This window comes from Sinohyriopsis cumingii, chromosome 2, assembly GCF_028554795.1.
Source record: "Sinohyriopsis cumingii isolate HCF-2022 chromosome 2, ASM2855479v2, whole genome shotgun sequence".
NCBI classification, from domain to species: domain Eukaryota; kingdom Metazoa; phylum Mollusca; class Bivalvia; order Unionida; family Unionidae; genus Sinohyriopsis; species Sinohyriopsis cumingii.
The window spans coordinates 124,613,462-124,628,220 of record NC_142962.1 but is presented as its reverse complement, the minus strand read 5'-3'; the positions used below and the strand labels follow the sequence as shown (position 1 = coordinate 124,628,220).

Genomic DNA, 14,759 nt, shown 5'->3' with positions numbered 1-14,759 from the left:
CATTTGCTAATTTGCATAAGTAAAGTTCATGAAGTTGAACAACCCAGTATAGGTAAATTAAAGAGATTCTAGATGTGTGTTGAAGAACAAAAGTTAATACACATCTTTGCCTTGAATGAGATTGTTTAAGCTGTCTGTGTTAAAAATTATTGACAAGTGTATGAACTGTGGCAGCCAGATTTGTCTTCATATATAAAATTCAAAGCATGATTATTTCAGTTGTCGGAATAGTGTTCAAGTGCGATTCATTTTCAGTGATGATTCAGGAAACAATTAGCTATTTAGTTCTTTGCAACCAACATATCAACATCATTCCCATGTGTACTATATCTTGAAATAGGAGCATCACCTATATCTAACATGTTGGACATAATGAATTGAACATTCAGTTTAGTTTTCTTTATTACTATTTGTCATCTTAATCCAGTTAAAATACTATTGATTGACCTATGCTTTTCATGATGACTTTAGCCATGAAAAAGATTGATTTAAGGACAATAATAAGTATACACTCATGTTTGCACAGTTGATTTATGTTGATAAAGCATTAACACCCATGCTGGACAGAGGCATTTATTACTGCTGTATTACCAGTGAAGCCCCCATTAAACTTGAAAATAGTATGGCCCTTCTTTCCCCTATTAAATGGTCAGTTCCAAATGGTATTTATTTTTTTAAAGATGTATCTTATGATCAAACTGCATCATATATAGTTATGACAATGTTAAAATTATGGTTGCCCACAACAACTTGGTTCAGACCAAGGTTTGCACAAAAAATCCAGAAGAAAAGTTGAACACCAATTATCCAGTCTCCATTGAGTGTATCAGTGAACACTAATGACACTTGCATTACCTTCAAGCTCCCTATTGAACTATTGAGAGTAGCTAAGACTGCATCAAATTAAGCCTATATTTTGCCACCCAGTGGATTTCAAAGAGAAGCTTGTTGCATGTTTTTATGTAAGTGTGGTTGTGATTATATGAGTGATTGCATGTATGTGCATGTATATGGTGATGATGTCTGACAATACTAAGTCTGCCAATTATTTTTTGTTGTTGTAAGTGTATTAAATGCTTTCAGTACGACTAACCAGATTTGAATTTCCAGTCATTTTCTATAGGCTTATATGAAAAGCTTATTTTTGATTGGATAACATGGCTTTTTATGGTCATGCATGCTGATACCCCACTTCCCATTGGGATTTCAAAACACTTTTTGAGTCTGAAAAACCCACTAACGCTGTTTTTGAATATGGCATGTATGATGTAACTGAGGACAAGGATTAATATTCATTCCTTATCAGTGAGGGCCCTGAGTGGTCTAAAGCGCTCTCTGTTACGGATCACTGCCATCTCACCTCTGTCTGTGTGGGTTCAAGTCTCGGATTCGGCCAGTGTGGGTATGTGAGAAAGCTTGCCAGTAGCTTCTCGTGGGTCAGTAGTTCTTTCCGGGGTTTTCCTGGGTTCTTCCTCCACCATTAATACTGGCCGCCATGTATTGTCTATTGTGTGCTGAAAAATGGCATTAAACCCTACAACAACAACAAAAAAATCCTTATCAGTGTAGAAGAGTTGTTTATTCATAAGTGGTAGCTGTGATCAGTTTCTATTCATCGCCAACCTGGGTTTCAGGCCAAGAACTTTTGTAGCCCCTGATCCTGTTGAAATTCCTAACCTTAGTTGTATATTTCCTGGGTGTGATCAAGACGGATGCATTTTCCTGGTTAGGGTTTTACATTTCTATTCAGCTAAATTAAAATGGAATGGAGATTATATTTTCTCCCACTTGAAGATACTTTTATATTCTGGCTAGTGCTATCAAGAGCTTATCAGTTTTTGAGTTCTACTGGTCATAGAATTTAAGCATTGGTCAGTTACCCATTGTCTGTCCATCTGTTAGCACAGGTTTTTTTATATTGCTAGTTCTCCCAAATTACTCAGAGGATTGCCGTAACCCTTTTCACCTGATAGTCTTGTTGGTGCTGTTTGGACTTACAGTATTGTTACTACAGTTGCCATCATTGAAAATCTTGTTATTGTTCATGAATGGATGGTTACATCAAAATGGAGTTAATACTAAAATCCTACATATGATATCTAATTGGTCCTGATGATGCCAACCTTTTGTCCATTATGGTCACCACAGTGGCTGCCTTGAAAATCTTGTTATTGCTAGTCTGAAATCAAGTATATCCACCACAAGAGATATTTTGAAAATCTTGTTATTGCAGAAGAATATCAAAGATGGGTTCAACATTCAGCTATTGAAAAGAAGAAATGGTCTGATCTTGAATACCTGGAAAAATATTTTTTGTGTGGACATTTTCTGCTGGATATCAGTTATTAGGGCCCGAGGTGGCCAAGTGTCTCTACTGTGTCTGCATGGCCAGTATTCCTGGGCTTTTCCTCCACCTAATATGACCGCTCCAGTGTCCTATAGGTTAGAGCATCCAACCTCGGGAGCAGGAGGTTGCAGGTTCAGACCTCAGCCAAGTCATACCATACACTTGTCAAAATAGTACTAACAGCTGCCTCGTTATTTGCTCAGCATTAAAAGGTTAGTTTTATTACTGGTCAGTCTGGTGTAAGGATAATATGACTGGGTGGGACATCACGCTACATGTCTGTGGCATGATGCTTCAGTGCTGGACATCACTATAAACTGCCACACTGCAGACATCATAGCGATATGAGTGAAAAATTGTTAAAGCTGCGTAAAAAATCCAAATCACACACACACTCCACGAAATATACTGGCTGCAAATGTTGTTAAACTCACAAAATGATTGACATTAGTTATTAACATGGTTTATCTACTTGGCAAGAGAAACCAGCAGTAAAGATAATTTGTAAATAGAATGTTGATATATGTACCTAAAAGTAACATTCAATCCAATAATCCTTTGTAAGACCATGGCAGATGAAACAACTGTATTTAAGGTTTCTGTCTGGAAATATTTCAGGTTGATCAGTCAGATAATTACATAGTATTGTAAGGTTTCTTTCTGCAAATATTTCAGGTTTAGCAGTCAAATAATTACATAGTATTGTAAGGTTTCTTTCAGGAAATATTTCAGGTTGAGCATTCAGATAATTAGATAGTATTGTATGGTGTCTGTCTGGAAATATTTCAGGTTGAGCAGTCAGATAATTGCATAGTATTGTAAGGTTTTTATCTGGAAATATTTCAGGTTGAGCAGTCAAATAATTACATAGTATTGTAAGGTTTCTGTCTGGAAATATTTCAGGTTGAACAGTCAAATAATTGCATAGTATTGTAAGGTTTCTGTCTGGAAATATTTCATGTTGAGCTGTCAAATAATTACATAGGATTGTAAAGTTTAGAGCAAAATGACTTGCAGGATTTGCACAATGGTCATGATATATAATATAAAATTTGATGTCTTGAAATAGGTGTTTTGTCAATAAAATCTTTTAGTATTTAAAGAAGATTAGAACAGAAGTTGAAGTTGTACATTCATCATTTACAGTTAACAAGGGAGAGGTATTATTGCTGAATATTTACTTGATGATAAGTAAAATAAATTTAAAATCTAAAAGGACATTTCCAGAATTAAATAAATAATTAATATTCTTATTTTTCACCATGTCTGGGACATTACCTTCACATCATGAGTGTTCAGAGTCAGAGTAAGACCAATTTTATGCCAATATAAAAAGGTCTGGACAGAGCTAGATCATGCACAGAAAAATGCATCAGTTGACCTAATTCATGAAGCAAGTTGTAAAATAAAACACCATTTGAATTTCTGACATAGCTTTCCAAATTTTTGAAAATTGGTTTTGTTTCAGAATGTTACATCTCAGAATCTTATAAAATATTTGCAGCAATTGGAAAAATAGTAGACACATCAAGCAATGTTTATTTTATGATATGTATGCTACCAATTCACACAAGCCTGACACTATATAAAGCATATGGTTTTATTGATTGGCAGACAAAAGGATTTACCAGTATGCCAACTTTCTTGTCACATTTATGTCTGTGTAAATCTTTATGTATGTTATACTCACTCAAGATGCAAAATATTACAGGTAGTCAGAAGTTAGTGAACAATTGGAAATGACATATTTTAGCTAGAAATTCATGTGGAAAGAGTTCAGGTGTTGCAAAACTGATTTTCAATTTTAGATTTTCCAGCCACTGTTAGTGTTTGATAACCAGTTGCCCTTCATATCCATTATTACATACTCATTAACATTTTTATATTGATCAAGGTTGGTTTCACAACAGTCATTTTTTTTCAGGAACGAAAAGAAGATAGTTGTTCATGCAGTCAATACAAGTAAAAAAGATCCTGTTAAGAATATATTAGAAACCCAAGATGTAAAAATGTACCTCAGTTTTTATTATATGCTTTGCAAAACTTAAGATCAAAGTGGAAAGTCCATTAAATTTGATACTTGATGATTGTGGCCAAAATAATGGGTTCACTTTTGATTCTGTATCATACATTATCCACTTGGTCTTTAGGCTAACTGACAAATCACTCCAATATTTTTGTCCCTCTAGTTCCTGGTTGAAATTTCCTCTAGCTTTTTGTGTACAACATGAATAAATAAAGGGTACATACACACTGCACATAAATAATTTGATTGCCTACACCATGATAATTATATACAATATAATAGAGTGATTAAATATAAGTGGTTTGGACATCACATTTCTTTAAAACCAAAACATTTTGTGGTAATGATGTTTAAGTAAGAATAAAAGTAAATAGTTTTAAAGAAAACCCTTATACTAATTGTTGTTGCTGTGGGTTTAAGGCCAGTTGTCAGCACATAATAGACTATACATTGGAACCAGTTTATCTGGTTTAGGAAAGCCACAGGAAAACCCAGTGGTAAACCACCAACACATGGGAAGCTACTGATATGGTTTCTCACATGCCAGCATATGCTGAGCCCAAGATTTGAACCCATGAGGGTGAGGTGAGATGGCAGTGATCAGTAAAGGTGAGAGCATTAGACAACTAAGCCACTGGAGCCCACAAACTATAATTGTATTATTGGTCACACTTGCTGCCATTACAAGATTTCCCAAATCCTGTAAAATCTGACTTAGATGTGGATAATGATAATAAAAGCTTGTGAAGCAGTCTTGGATCTCATTATAGTACCTTGTATCATTGCCCTGTTAGTAAAAGGGGTGGTTAATTGGATTTTGGCTGGCGTTATCTGACCTCCCTTGATTTTATAGCCTGGGGGTGGGGTGGGTGAATAGATAGAATATCAACAGAGAACTGAGCAAGACTATTGGGAAGAAATAATGCAATATGAGCCCCCTTAGACAAGAAAATAAAAAAATTTAATCAATCACAATTAATAGCAGCAATTCCAATTTAATCTAAGTTATGTCAACAGAATTTAAAAGCAGTGTCTAATTTGGATTTATTTCATCATAATAAAGAGTGGTGAAAAGAGCGCAATGTCCACAACTGATTGCATCACCTTTCTCCCTTGACCATGTATCAACGTCTTCCTATTTCCTCGAGCCTTCCTATTTTGAATGCTTCATCTCTTTCTGGACGTTCTAGGCCTTTATTCTGAACTCGTCACTTCCTTTTCAGACTTTTGTCTTTGGACAGTCCTGTCTCTCCCCCGAAAGCTGTTTCTTCATGCTGTTCACTTCCAGAAATTATGCGTCCTTGCACTAAAACCTGTCTTTTCTTACAAGACAGCCACCTAGTCCCCTTTTCTTGTTTAACGAGGAAAGCACTATTCTTTTTAGGCTTCCTCGATGCCACTCTTCCTTTATCAGGAAATTTAAGACACAAGAATTTCTACCAAAAGGACGTCACTTTAAATTCACATTACTTCTGAAGTGTATGCCTTAATTTACACTGCCCAATCATAAGCATCGGTCCCTAAATTATCTCAAGATAATCATTTCTATCATCAGATTTTACAGCATAGAATCTATGAACTACGGTGCGTATCAATTTCCCTTTGAAAATGACCATTTGACATGGGTTCCTATCAAGCGGTTCTGGGTGGTAGCTCAAATGTTTACTTTCTCAGGAAAGCATTGCAATGCCCTGATCAAATCTCACTGAGTCATACATGCTAGCCTTTCAAGTTTTGACACTGATGGGGTTGGTGAAAAGAAGAAAGGTCGAAGACTTTTCTGCCTTAAATGTGATAACATGTTAACGCTCAATACATGCAGCTTTAAGGTTCAATACAATTCCAAATTCGACACTTTACATACCTCCACTTTGATAAGCAGTCTTAAATCTCATAATACCTCTACTTTGATATGCAGTCTTCGGTCTCAGTATAGTACCACTACTTTGATAAGCAGTCTTCAGTCTCATTATAGTACCTCTACTTTGATAAGCAGTCTTCAGTCTCATTATAGCACCTCTACTTTGATAAGCAGTCTTCAGTCTCATTATAGTACCTCTACTTTGATATGCAGTCTTCAGTCTCATTATAGTACCTCTACTTTGATAAGCAGTCTTCAATCTCAATATAGTACCTCTCCTTTGATAAGCAGTCTTCAGTCTCGGTATAGTACCTCTACTTTGATATGCAGTCTTCAATCTCATTATAGTACCTCTACTTTGATAAGCAGTCTTCAGTCTCATTATAGTACCTCTACTTTGATAAGCAGTCTTCAGTCTCATTATAGTAACTCTCCTTTGATAAGCAGTCTTCAGTCTCAGTATAGTAACTCTCCTTTGATAAGCAGTCTTCAGTCTCGGTATAGTACCGCTACTTTGATATGCAGTCTTCAATCTCATTATAATACCTCTACTACGATAAGCAGTCTTAAGTCTCAGTATAGTACCTCTACTTTGATATGCAGTCTTCAGTCTCATTATAGTACCTCTACTTTGATAAGCAGTCTTCAGTCTCATTATAGTACCTCTACTTTGATAAGCAGTCTTCAGTCTCAGTATAGTAACTCTCCTTTGATAAGCAGTCTTCAGTCTCATTATAGTACCTCTACTTTGATAAGCAGTCTTCAGTCTCAATATAGTACCTCTACTTTAATAAGCAGTCTTCAGTCTCAGTATAGTACCTCTACTTTGATATGCAGTCTTCAATCTCATTATAGTACCTCTACTTTGATATGCAGTCTTCAGTCTCATTATAGTACCTCTACTTTGATAAGCAGTCTCCAGTCTCATTATAGTACCTCTACTATGATACAGATCATTGAAAAGGAGTTTTTATGTAAATATTTTAGGGACTTGTATGTCTATTCACAGGGGCCAAAGATGACTTTTGTCTAAATGTATTTTGTTGCTGTTTCCTGTAGACACCACTTATAATATTCCTGGAGACAAGGTCTAAGAGTGGTGAATATATTGTGGCTTGATGTAGAATTTATCTGCTGACACACTGGCTTGAAACATGCGCAGCTTCAGTGTTTTTAAAACGGATGTTGGCATGTTAATTAAAGAACTTAGATATGGCATCTGTGCTTAATAATTCTAAAAATAACTGAAAATAAATAAAAAATGTACCACAAGAATGAAAGGTTAATTTCTCATTTTCTTTACGTCTGATATTGAAATCTTCATGAAACATTTATTGGCAGCTGATATATTTGTTTTATCTGTGTTTTGTTTAATTAAAAAGGTGGGGACATTGGTTTTGTCCATATTCATGTGCAGTATGTACATAAATGAATGCAGTCCAATAAAAATTACAGTGAAATCAGTTTTATTTATTGTGTACTGATGTTCATGGGCATTGTGGTTGCAACAAACCATGAAAATAAAAAGATCCAAGAAACAGCAGCCCATCTGTGAAGACCCCTGTTAGCTAAATAAAAAGACGCAACAAACAGTGATCCATCTTTGAAGACCCCTGTTGACTCTAGGATGTAGAATAGGCCTGATGTACTCCTATATATATTGTAAGATGTGAATAATTGAGGTAGGAGTCATAATTGCTAAGTAGTTAATGTTCCAAACTCTAGTCCAAAAATACGTGGGGTTTTAATCCTTCATTTAGATCAGCCTTGGTTGACTACCATGGTGTGCCGTTGGGCAAGGCACTTTATGTCAAACACATTAGTACTGAATGACCCACTCCTATTGCATTGCTATAAAATGTGAAACCAAATCAACACATATGTGAAGATAGTTGTTGTTGTATGGTTGAACGTCATTTTTCAGCACACGATAGGCTGTACATGGCGGCCAGTATTAATGATGGAGGAAGAACCCGGGAAAACCCCAGAAAGAACCACCAACCCATGAGAAGCTTCTGGCAAGCTTTCTCACATACCTGCATTAGCTGAATCCGAGACTCGAACCCATGCAGACAGAGGTGAGATGGCAGTGATCCGTAACGGAGAGCACTTTAGACCACTTGGCCACTCTGGGCCCCGAAGATAGTTGTACTGATGAAAATGTCATTTTTTGGAACTTGACAAAATTTCAAACCCATGAAAATAAATGACTAGAGAACTAAGTTAGCCATTTTGCACAAATGATCATGTAAAGACTGATTCTCTCATTTCAGATAAAGGGTTCTCTGATCATTAGTGGGGATACATTGGGTCATGTTTACTTCTGGAATAAAAACACTGGAGAATGTGAAGCGGCCATCTCAGCCCATGAAGAGGCTGTACATAAAGTTACCTACCTAGGGGGAAGGTTTTTCACAGCTTCAGGGTAAGAGACTTTTGTTGTCCCTTTGCTGTGATATTTCTCTAGTACTTTGATTAAACCACATAGTAAGTTTCACATCAAAATTTTTGTTTTTCATTCACTGTTACCCATGTATATGTAGTAAGGACAGTTGACATGATTTAACTGTTTCCAATTCTCTAGTCTTGTACATAGTCACATTGAATAGAATCCACATTTCAAACATGGTCACATTGAATAGAAAACACATTTCAAACATGGTCACATTGAATAGAAAACACATTTCAAACATAGTCACACTTGAATAGAATCCACATTTCAAACATGGTCACACTGAATAGAATCCACATTTCAAACATGATCATATTGAATAGAATCCACATTCCAAACAATGTTCTGCTTCTGCAGTCTAAAAATACAGGCAAAATTTTTACAGCACCCCCCCCCACCCCTCATTGCATATGTGCCTGCTGAACAAAAAGTAATTTGGTACAGTTATGGTAAGTTTTCTAACATAATGATTTTCAAAATTGTATTTAGATAAAATTACATCCAGTTCATATGCTGTCAAGTACCAGGTAATGTTACTGTGAAAAATTTGCCTGCATTATCAAAACTGAAAATGAAAATGATAGATGTTTTTCTAGCTGATTTTAAAATGTGTTTGTAAAGTTTGAGTAAAATGAGAAGATTATTTATCACAATGTAACGGTCGCAAACTTAACTCCTATGCCAATAAAATAGTGCTGAGGTTATTCTTGCTTTCAGAATTAAACATTATTTTTTGGGGATAATATGTGTGATATGTGCAACAAGCAGTATCACTTCGAAGTACTGACTGATTATAAATTTCATTACCAGTAGATTTATAAACATGTTTACCATAATTTTATTCATTCATTTGTTCAGTTGGTCATTGTTTAGTTTTAAAAGTTTGTAATCTTTTTTAATGCAGGAGATATTGTCTTTTGTGTGGAAATGCAGGAGTGGGACTAATTACATAGTAGTCCTATAAATGCACTAATACAGGACATGCAACATGTATGGGTTAAATAAATTGACCTGTTTACAAATTATACAGTTCATTTGAAGTCAACCGCTCCGGTGGCCTAGTGGTTAGAGCGTCCGCCTCGGATGCGGGAGGTCGTGGGTTCGATCCCCGGCCGAGTCATACCAAAGACTTACAAAAACAGTACTAACAGCTGCTTCGCTTGGCGCTCAGCATTAAGAGGTTAGTGTTAGGACTGGTCGGCCCGGTGTCAGGATAATGTGACTGGGTGGGACATCATGCTACATGTCTGCGGCATGATGCCCCAGTGCTAGACATCACTATAAACTGCCACATTGCAGACATCGTAGCGATATGACTGAAAAATTGTTAAAGCTACGTTAAAAATCCAAATCACATCACATCACATCACATTTGAAGTCAATACAATTCTGTTTGATTTAAATTCCTTGTCATGTAACAGAATCATATCTAACCCTTTTCTTGTCTCAAATCAAGTACAGAGGAAACATTAGGACACAGCTATACTTTCACTAACAGACCATCACTTATTGTGAATTCACTATTTTCAGTGGGATACCATTTTACATTTATTTCATTATTACATACTACGAATTTCAAAACCCATCTAACAATGATTTTTCTGTAAAAACAGTAGGACCCCTTCCCCAATTCAGGAATTTTAATACCAACAGAAATGTAAATTTTTACTAAACTGTACAAGTTCATGTCCAGAAGTATAAGTAAATTCACAGTTTATAAATACACATTGTAGGCAGAAAGTTACTTTTGTGCAATAAAGAAGGTCTAATATCTGCATGTTTTAGTTCATTACCTTCTGAAATATTTCATATTATTTATTGAAAACATTTACATTTATGTGAAAGAAAGACAACTCATATGTAATATTACAAAATTACGTCTTTATTAGATGTTTCTGTACACTATTTTAAGGGACCACACCCCTTTTTGATAACATTTTGTCTGGACTTTGAAAGGTTCCACCTCCATTCATGAATTTACTTATGTATCAGATTCTTTGTTATAAAGGTAAGAATAATTTTGATAGATTTTTAGCATAACAGAGCTTTTAATGGACCACAGAACCACATAAACCTTTACCTTATCATTACAGAAGGTGTCAAAGGATTGACAACTATCATTCAGTCTCAAGAAATAAATGTTATTTTAGGGAGCATCTATTTAGCATTTTGTACTGTACTTTTAGACTAACCCATTTCTCCTATCAGCATTTAGAAAAAAGTGGGCCAGTCTTTATACAGTTAACACTAAGAAAGAATGTGAAGGAAATTATGATAGTCATTTTTCATCAAATACAATATAAAGTGACAGAAAAATAATGCATACAGATACGGATTGTAGTGTAGTGAATCGGATATTTGTATATTGCTTAAATGAACAGAAAAAGGCAGGTCTTGATTTGAAAATATAATTTAAGTGTTATTTGAGGTACAGAAAAATCACCACCTGGCACAGTAAAAAGTTTAAATCATTAAAAAATAGGTAATGTGTATGCATAACTTTTTTATATATAAAGTCATTAAATGAACTTTTAGTTGGATGCCTTTTATCATATATCTAGGATTCGTTTTGACCATCTATCATTGCAGTGACCAGATGAGTCCAGTTTGTAATCCTTTTTCTTGATGATTAAAGTATTGATGTTGCTTTTTATCTTAGACCTTTCTTTTAGTGGCAAACAACAACTTTATTCTGCAATGAACTCACCTAGGCCACCATGGTGAAAGCTCCACAAGCATTCATATTGATAACCTATGCATGTCTGTCCATATGTCCATCTGTCCACACTTTAGATTAACCTCAGTGTTAAAGTTTTTATGTTGTCAGCTTTTCAAAGTGCAGTTGGATATGGAGTCACTTTGTTTGGTAAGTGGATACAGCTTGATGTTTACAACACCAGTTTACAACAAGTTTTATGTAGTTTCAGCATAGAGACTGGCCAGCTGTGACCTGCTTCTTGCTTGTAAGAAAATATGATATTATAGACTTTTAATTTTTTTTTTATTTTGCTGAAAGGAGCCAAATTAAAAACCACAGTGTAATGCCAATTATCCAAATGTAAGTTGTCCAGAGTGCTTGATCATGCAGATTCTCATTATGACGCCACAATATTAAATCCATATTGATTAAGTCAGTTCATCTTGGACCTATTTTGCAGACAGAACCATTGTCTCCTGATGGGTCTGGATATTTGATGTTTGAAAATATTTGGAGACTATTTCATAAGTCACAAAAATATACATTTTACTTTTAAAATCAAATAATTTTAGAGAAATTTATAAAAAGGTACATGTAGTAAATTTAATTTGCTTTGTGATTTTGTTTTAGTGTTTGTCGTCTTTGTTGTTGTTGTTGTTATGGGGTTTAATGTCATTTTTCAGCACGATAGGCTATACATGGTGGCCAGTATTAATGGTGGAGGAAGAACCCGGAAAAACCCGGAAAGAACCACCGACCCACGAGAAGCTACTGGCAAGCTTTCTCACATGCCCACATTGGCTGAATCTTAGACTCGAACCGCCACAGACAGAGGTGAGATGGCAGTGATCCGTAACGAAGAGCGCTTTAGACCACTCGGCCACTCGGGGCCCCTGTCGTCTTTGTCATTCTTCATAAATCCTGTTGAAGTCTACATATAGATGTTTAACTTAATTCAGAGGAACTTTTATTTATCACACAATGAAACACGTTATTTCTTTCCATAATGTTTTATTAAAAACTTCCATTGGTTTAGCTGGAAATCTGGTCAGGGTTAGCTAATATTACATGCTTACTTATTGTGACATCATATTTATTGTACTTTGTATTATATCAGATATAAGGATATAATAAGTAATATCTGGGTTTTATACAAGGATGGCACTATAATTAGTAATATTAGAGTTTTATACAATGATGGCACTATAATTAGTAATACTAGACTTTTATACAAGGATGGCACTATAATTAGTAATATTAGAGTTTTATACAATGATGGCACTATAATTAGTAATATTAGAGTTTTATACAATGATGGCACTATAATTAGTAATACTAGAGTTTTATGGAGCTCAGAAGATCGATATATCAGCAATGATGAGAACATGTGGAGATTGAAAGAATGGTCTTTCAGAATCTAATGTTACTCAAAGGTTCAAAGATGATTTTATCAGCATTATTGGTAAATTAACCAGATATATTGTGCTTTGTGTAGTGTGACCAAGTTCTCATCAACTTCAGCTTTTTCCTAGTGAAGCCACATTTTGATGTGAAAATCACTCATATTTTTAAAAAAAATGGGAATTAATTGGAAAACATTTACTAAACTACAGCCTAAGCAGGGATATAGAAGTAGACCACATGGTACATTTGGGCATTTTCTTTAAGTTGGCTAGAAAATGTTCACAAAGTTCAGTTTTTAAGGCAAAAATTTTGGAGCAGTGCTAAATGAATATAAAGTTGGCAATATGAAAATCATTGACTAATCAACAACTAGATCGAATTCTTATAATATGATATTATGCTATGTTGTACATAAAGACATATCATCAATTAGAAATCAGCTAAACAGGGTCACATAACTGATCTCATGCAATGAAAAATATAGTAAAAACCAAGACTGAACTGTTAAACAAAATGGCCACATGATTTTTTTTTTACACACCATCTTTTATCAGGAATGTATTATTGTCATCATTACTTTATTCACAGGGATGCCACAGTCAAGGAATGGGACCTAGTTACCATGACATGTATTCGACATTTGCAAGGTCACAAGGGGCCTGTCAGGGATATCAAGGTAAGAAGGCTTGCAAGGACATCCTTTGCTTATTCCCATCAAATGGTTGAAAAAGACAACTGATATTGAATATTTCTCACATGATATGACCAGCATAATAAATTAATCTTGGGGGCAGGCTTATTATCAGACAAAGATCTGATAAATATTTACCAAAATGTCGTAAAAATAAGGGTACACCTGTCCTCAAGCATGGGTTCATCATCATCATGTAAAGTATGGTAAGTGTTAGTAATTGCCAGCTTTTCTATAATTAAGTCACATGGATGGAATAACATTGTGTCCTGACAGTTTTATTTTGGCACAACTCCAAGACATGCTGACATCTCATCACTTGCATTGTATTGTAATGTAAAAAAAAGGACATCTATCATTGACCTTAGGTTGTTAAAGTTAAGCATACCATGAATGATAGTCTCACTATCGGTACAGTTAGTTGGTTTGTATGTTTTTTTAGCTTAGCCCTTTTCTCTCTACTCACTACATAGTTGTGGTAGACCTGTAAGTTGGTGGTAAATAATCCAATACCAGTATTTTTCCAAAAGATATTTATGTATACCATATTTACCATATATGTTAGGACACCATAGTTTATTGGGACACCAAAAATTAAATTTTAAAGGAATTTTTTTGTGCACTGTATATTCTAGGACACATCAACTTAAATTTTAATTTAAAAAAAATATAAAACTATGTACTTGAGATAAAAACTCTTTAATCCACTGCAGAATCATCTCATCAACCCAAACTTTTTCCTGTACACATAACAATCCATCTTTTCAGTGAATGAATATTTGTAGCTTTCATGAAGTGAAAAATTATCATTGGAGGCAACAAATCTCCTGAAGTGAAAACTGCAAGGACTAAAGTCAGATTTTTTAAAAAATCTGCACCATTTGTGCTAATTCTCACACTTTTAACTGCCATTATATTGACAGTCTGTTCAGGAATAAGATCAAAGTACATGTACACTGGAAATTCATCCATGCAGGGGTCAAGCTGGACTTGAATTTTAGGGGAAAGTGACTTCTCTTTTTGGACAGAAAAGGGAGAAGTGGGAGCTATTCAGGGAAAGGTGGGAGTAAAGAAAGAAACAAAATATGTGTGTGTCTGTGTGTGTCTGTGTGTGTGTGTGTGTGTGTGTGTGTGTTTTCTTTCCCTTATTTTAATTTTAGTCATGTCCTTTGTTTCTCACTTTGCATCTAGCATTAGTTTTTTGCAATACTTTATTTTCACGTTGAAAAATCTGTATTGCACATTTATTATCAACACATTTTGTATGTGTATGCACATTA

The 14,759-nt window shown here is 35.0% G+C and overlaps 1 protein-coding gene across 1 annotated transcript in view; it reads left to right on the top strand.

Annotated features, from left to right (window-relative positions):
* Positions 1–732: 732 nt before the first annotated feature.
* The window catches only part of LOC149805749 (F-box/WD repeat-containing protein sel-10-like), an 88,972-nt gene continuing 74,945 nt past the window's right edge, over positions 733–14,759 (top strand). Inside the window, exons 1-3 of the mRNA XM_089934720.1 lie at positions 733–765; positions 8,508–8,659; positions 13,377–13,464. Of these exons, the coding sequence (XP_089790846.1) occupies positions 733–765; positions 8,508–8,659; positions 13,377–13,464 (273 nt within the window). The remainder of the gene's footprint in view (positions 766–8,507; positions 8,660–13,376; positions 13,465–14,759) is intronic.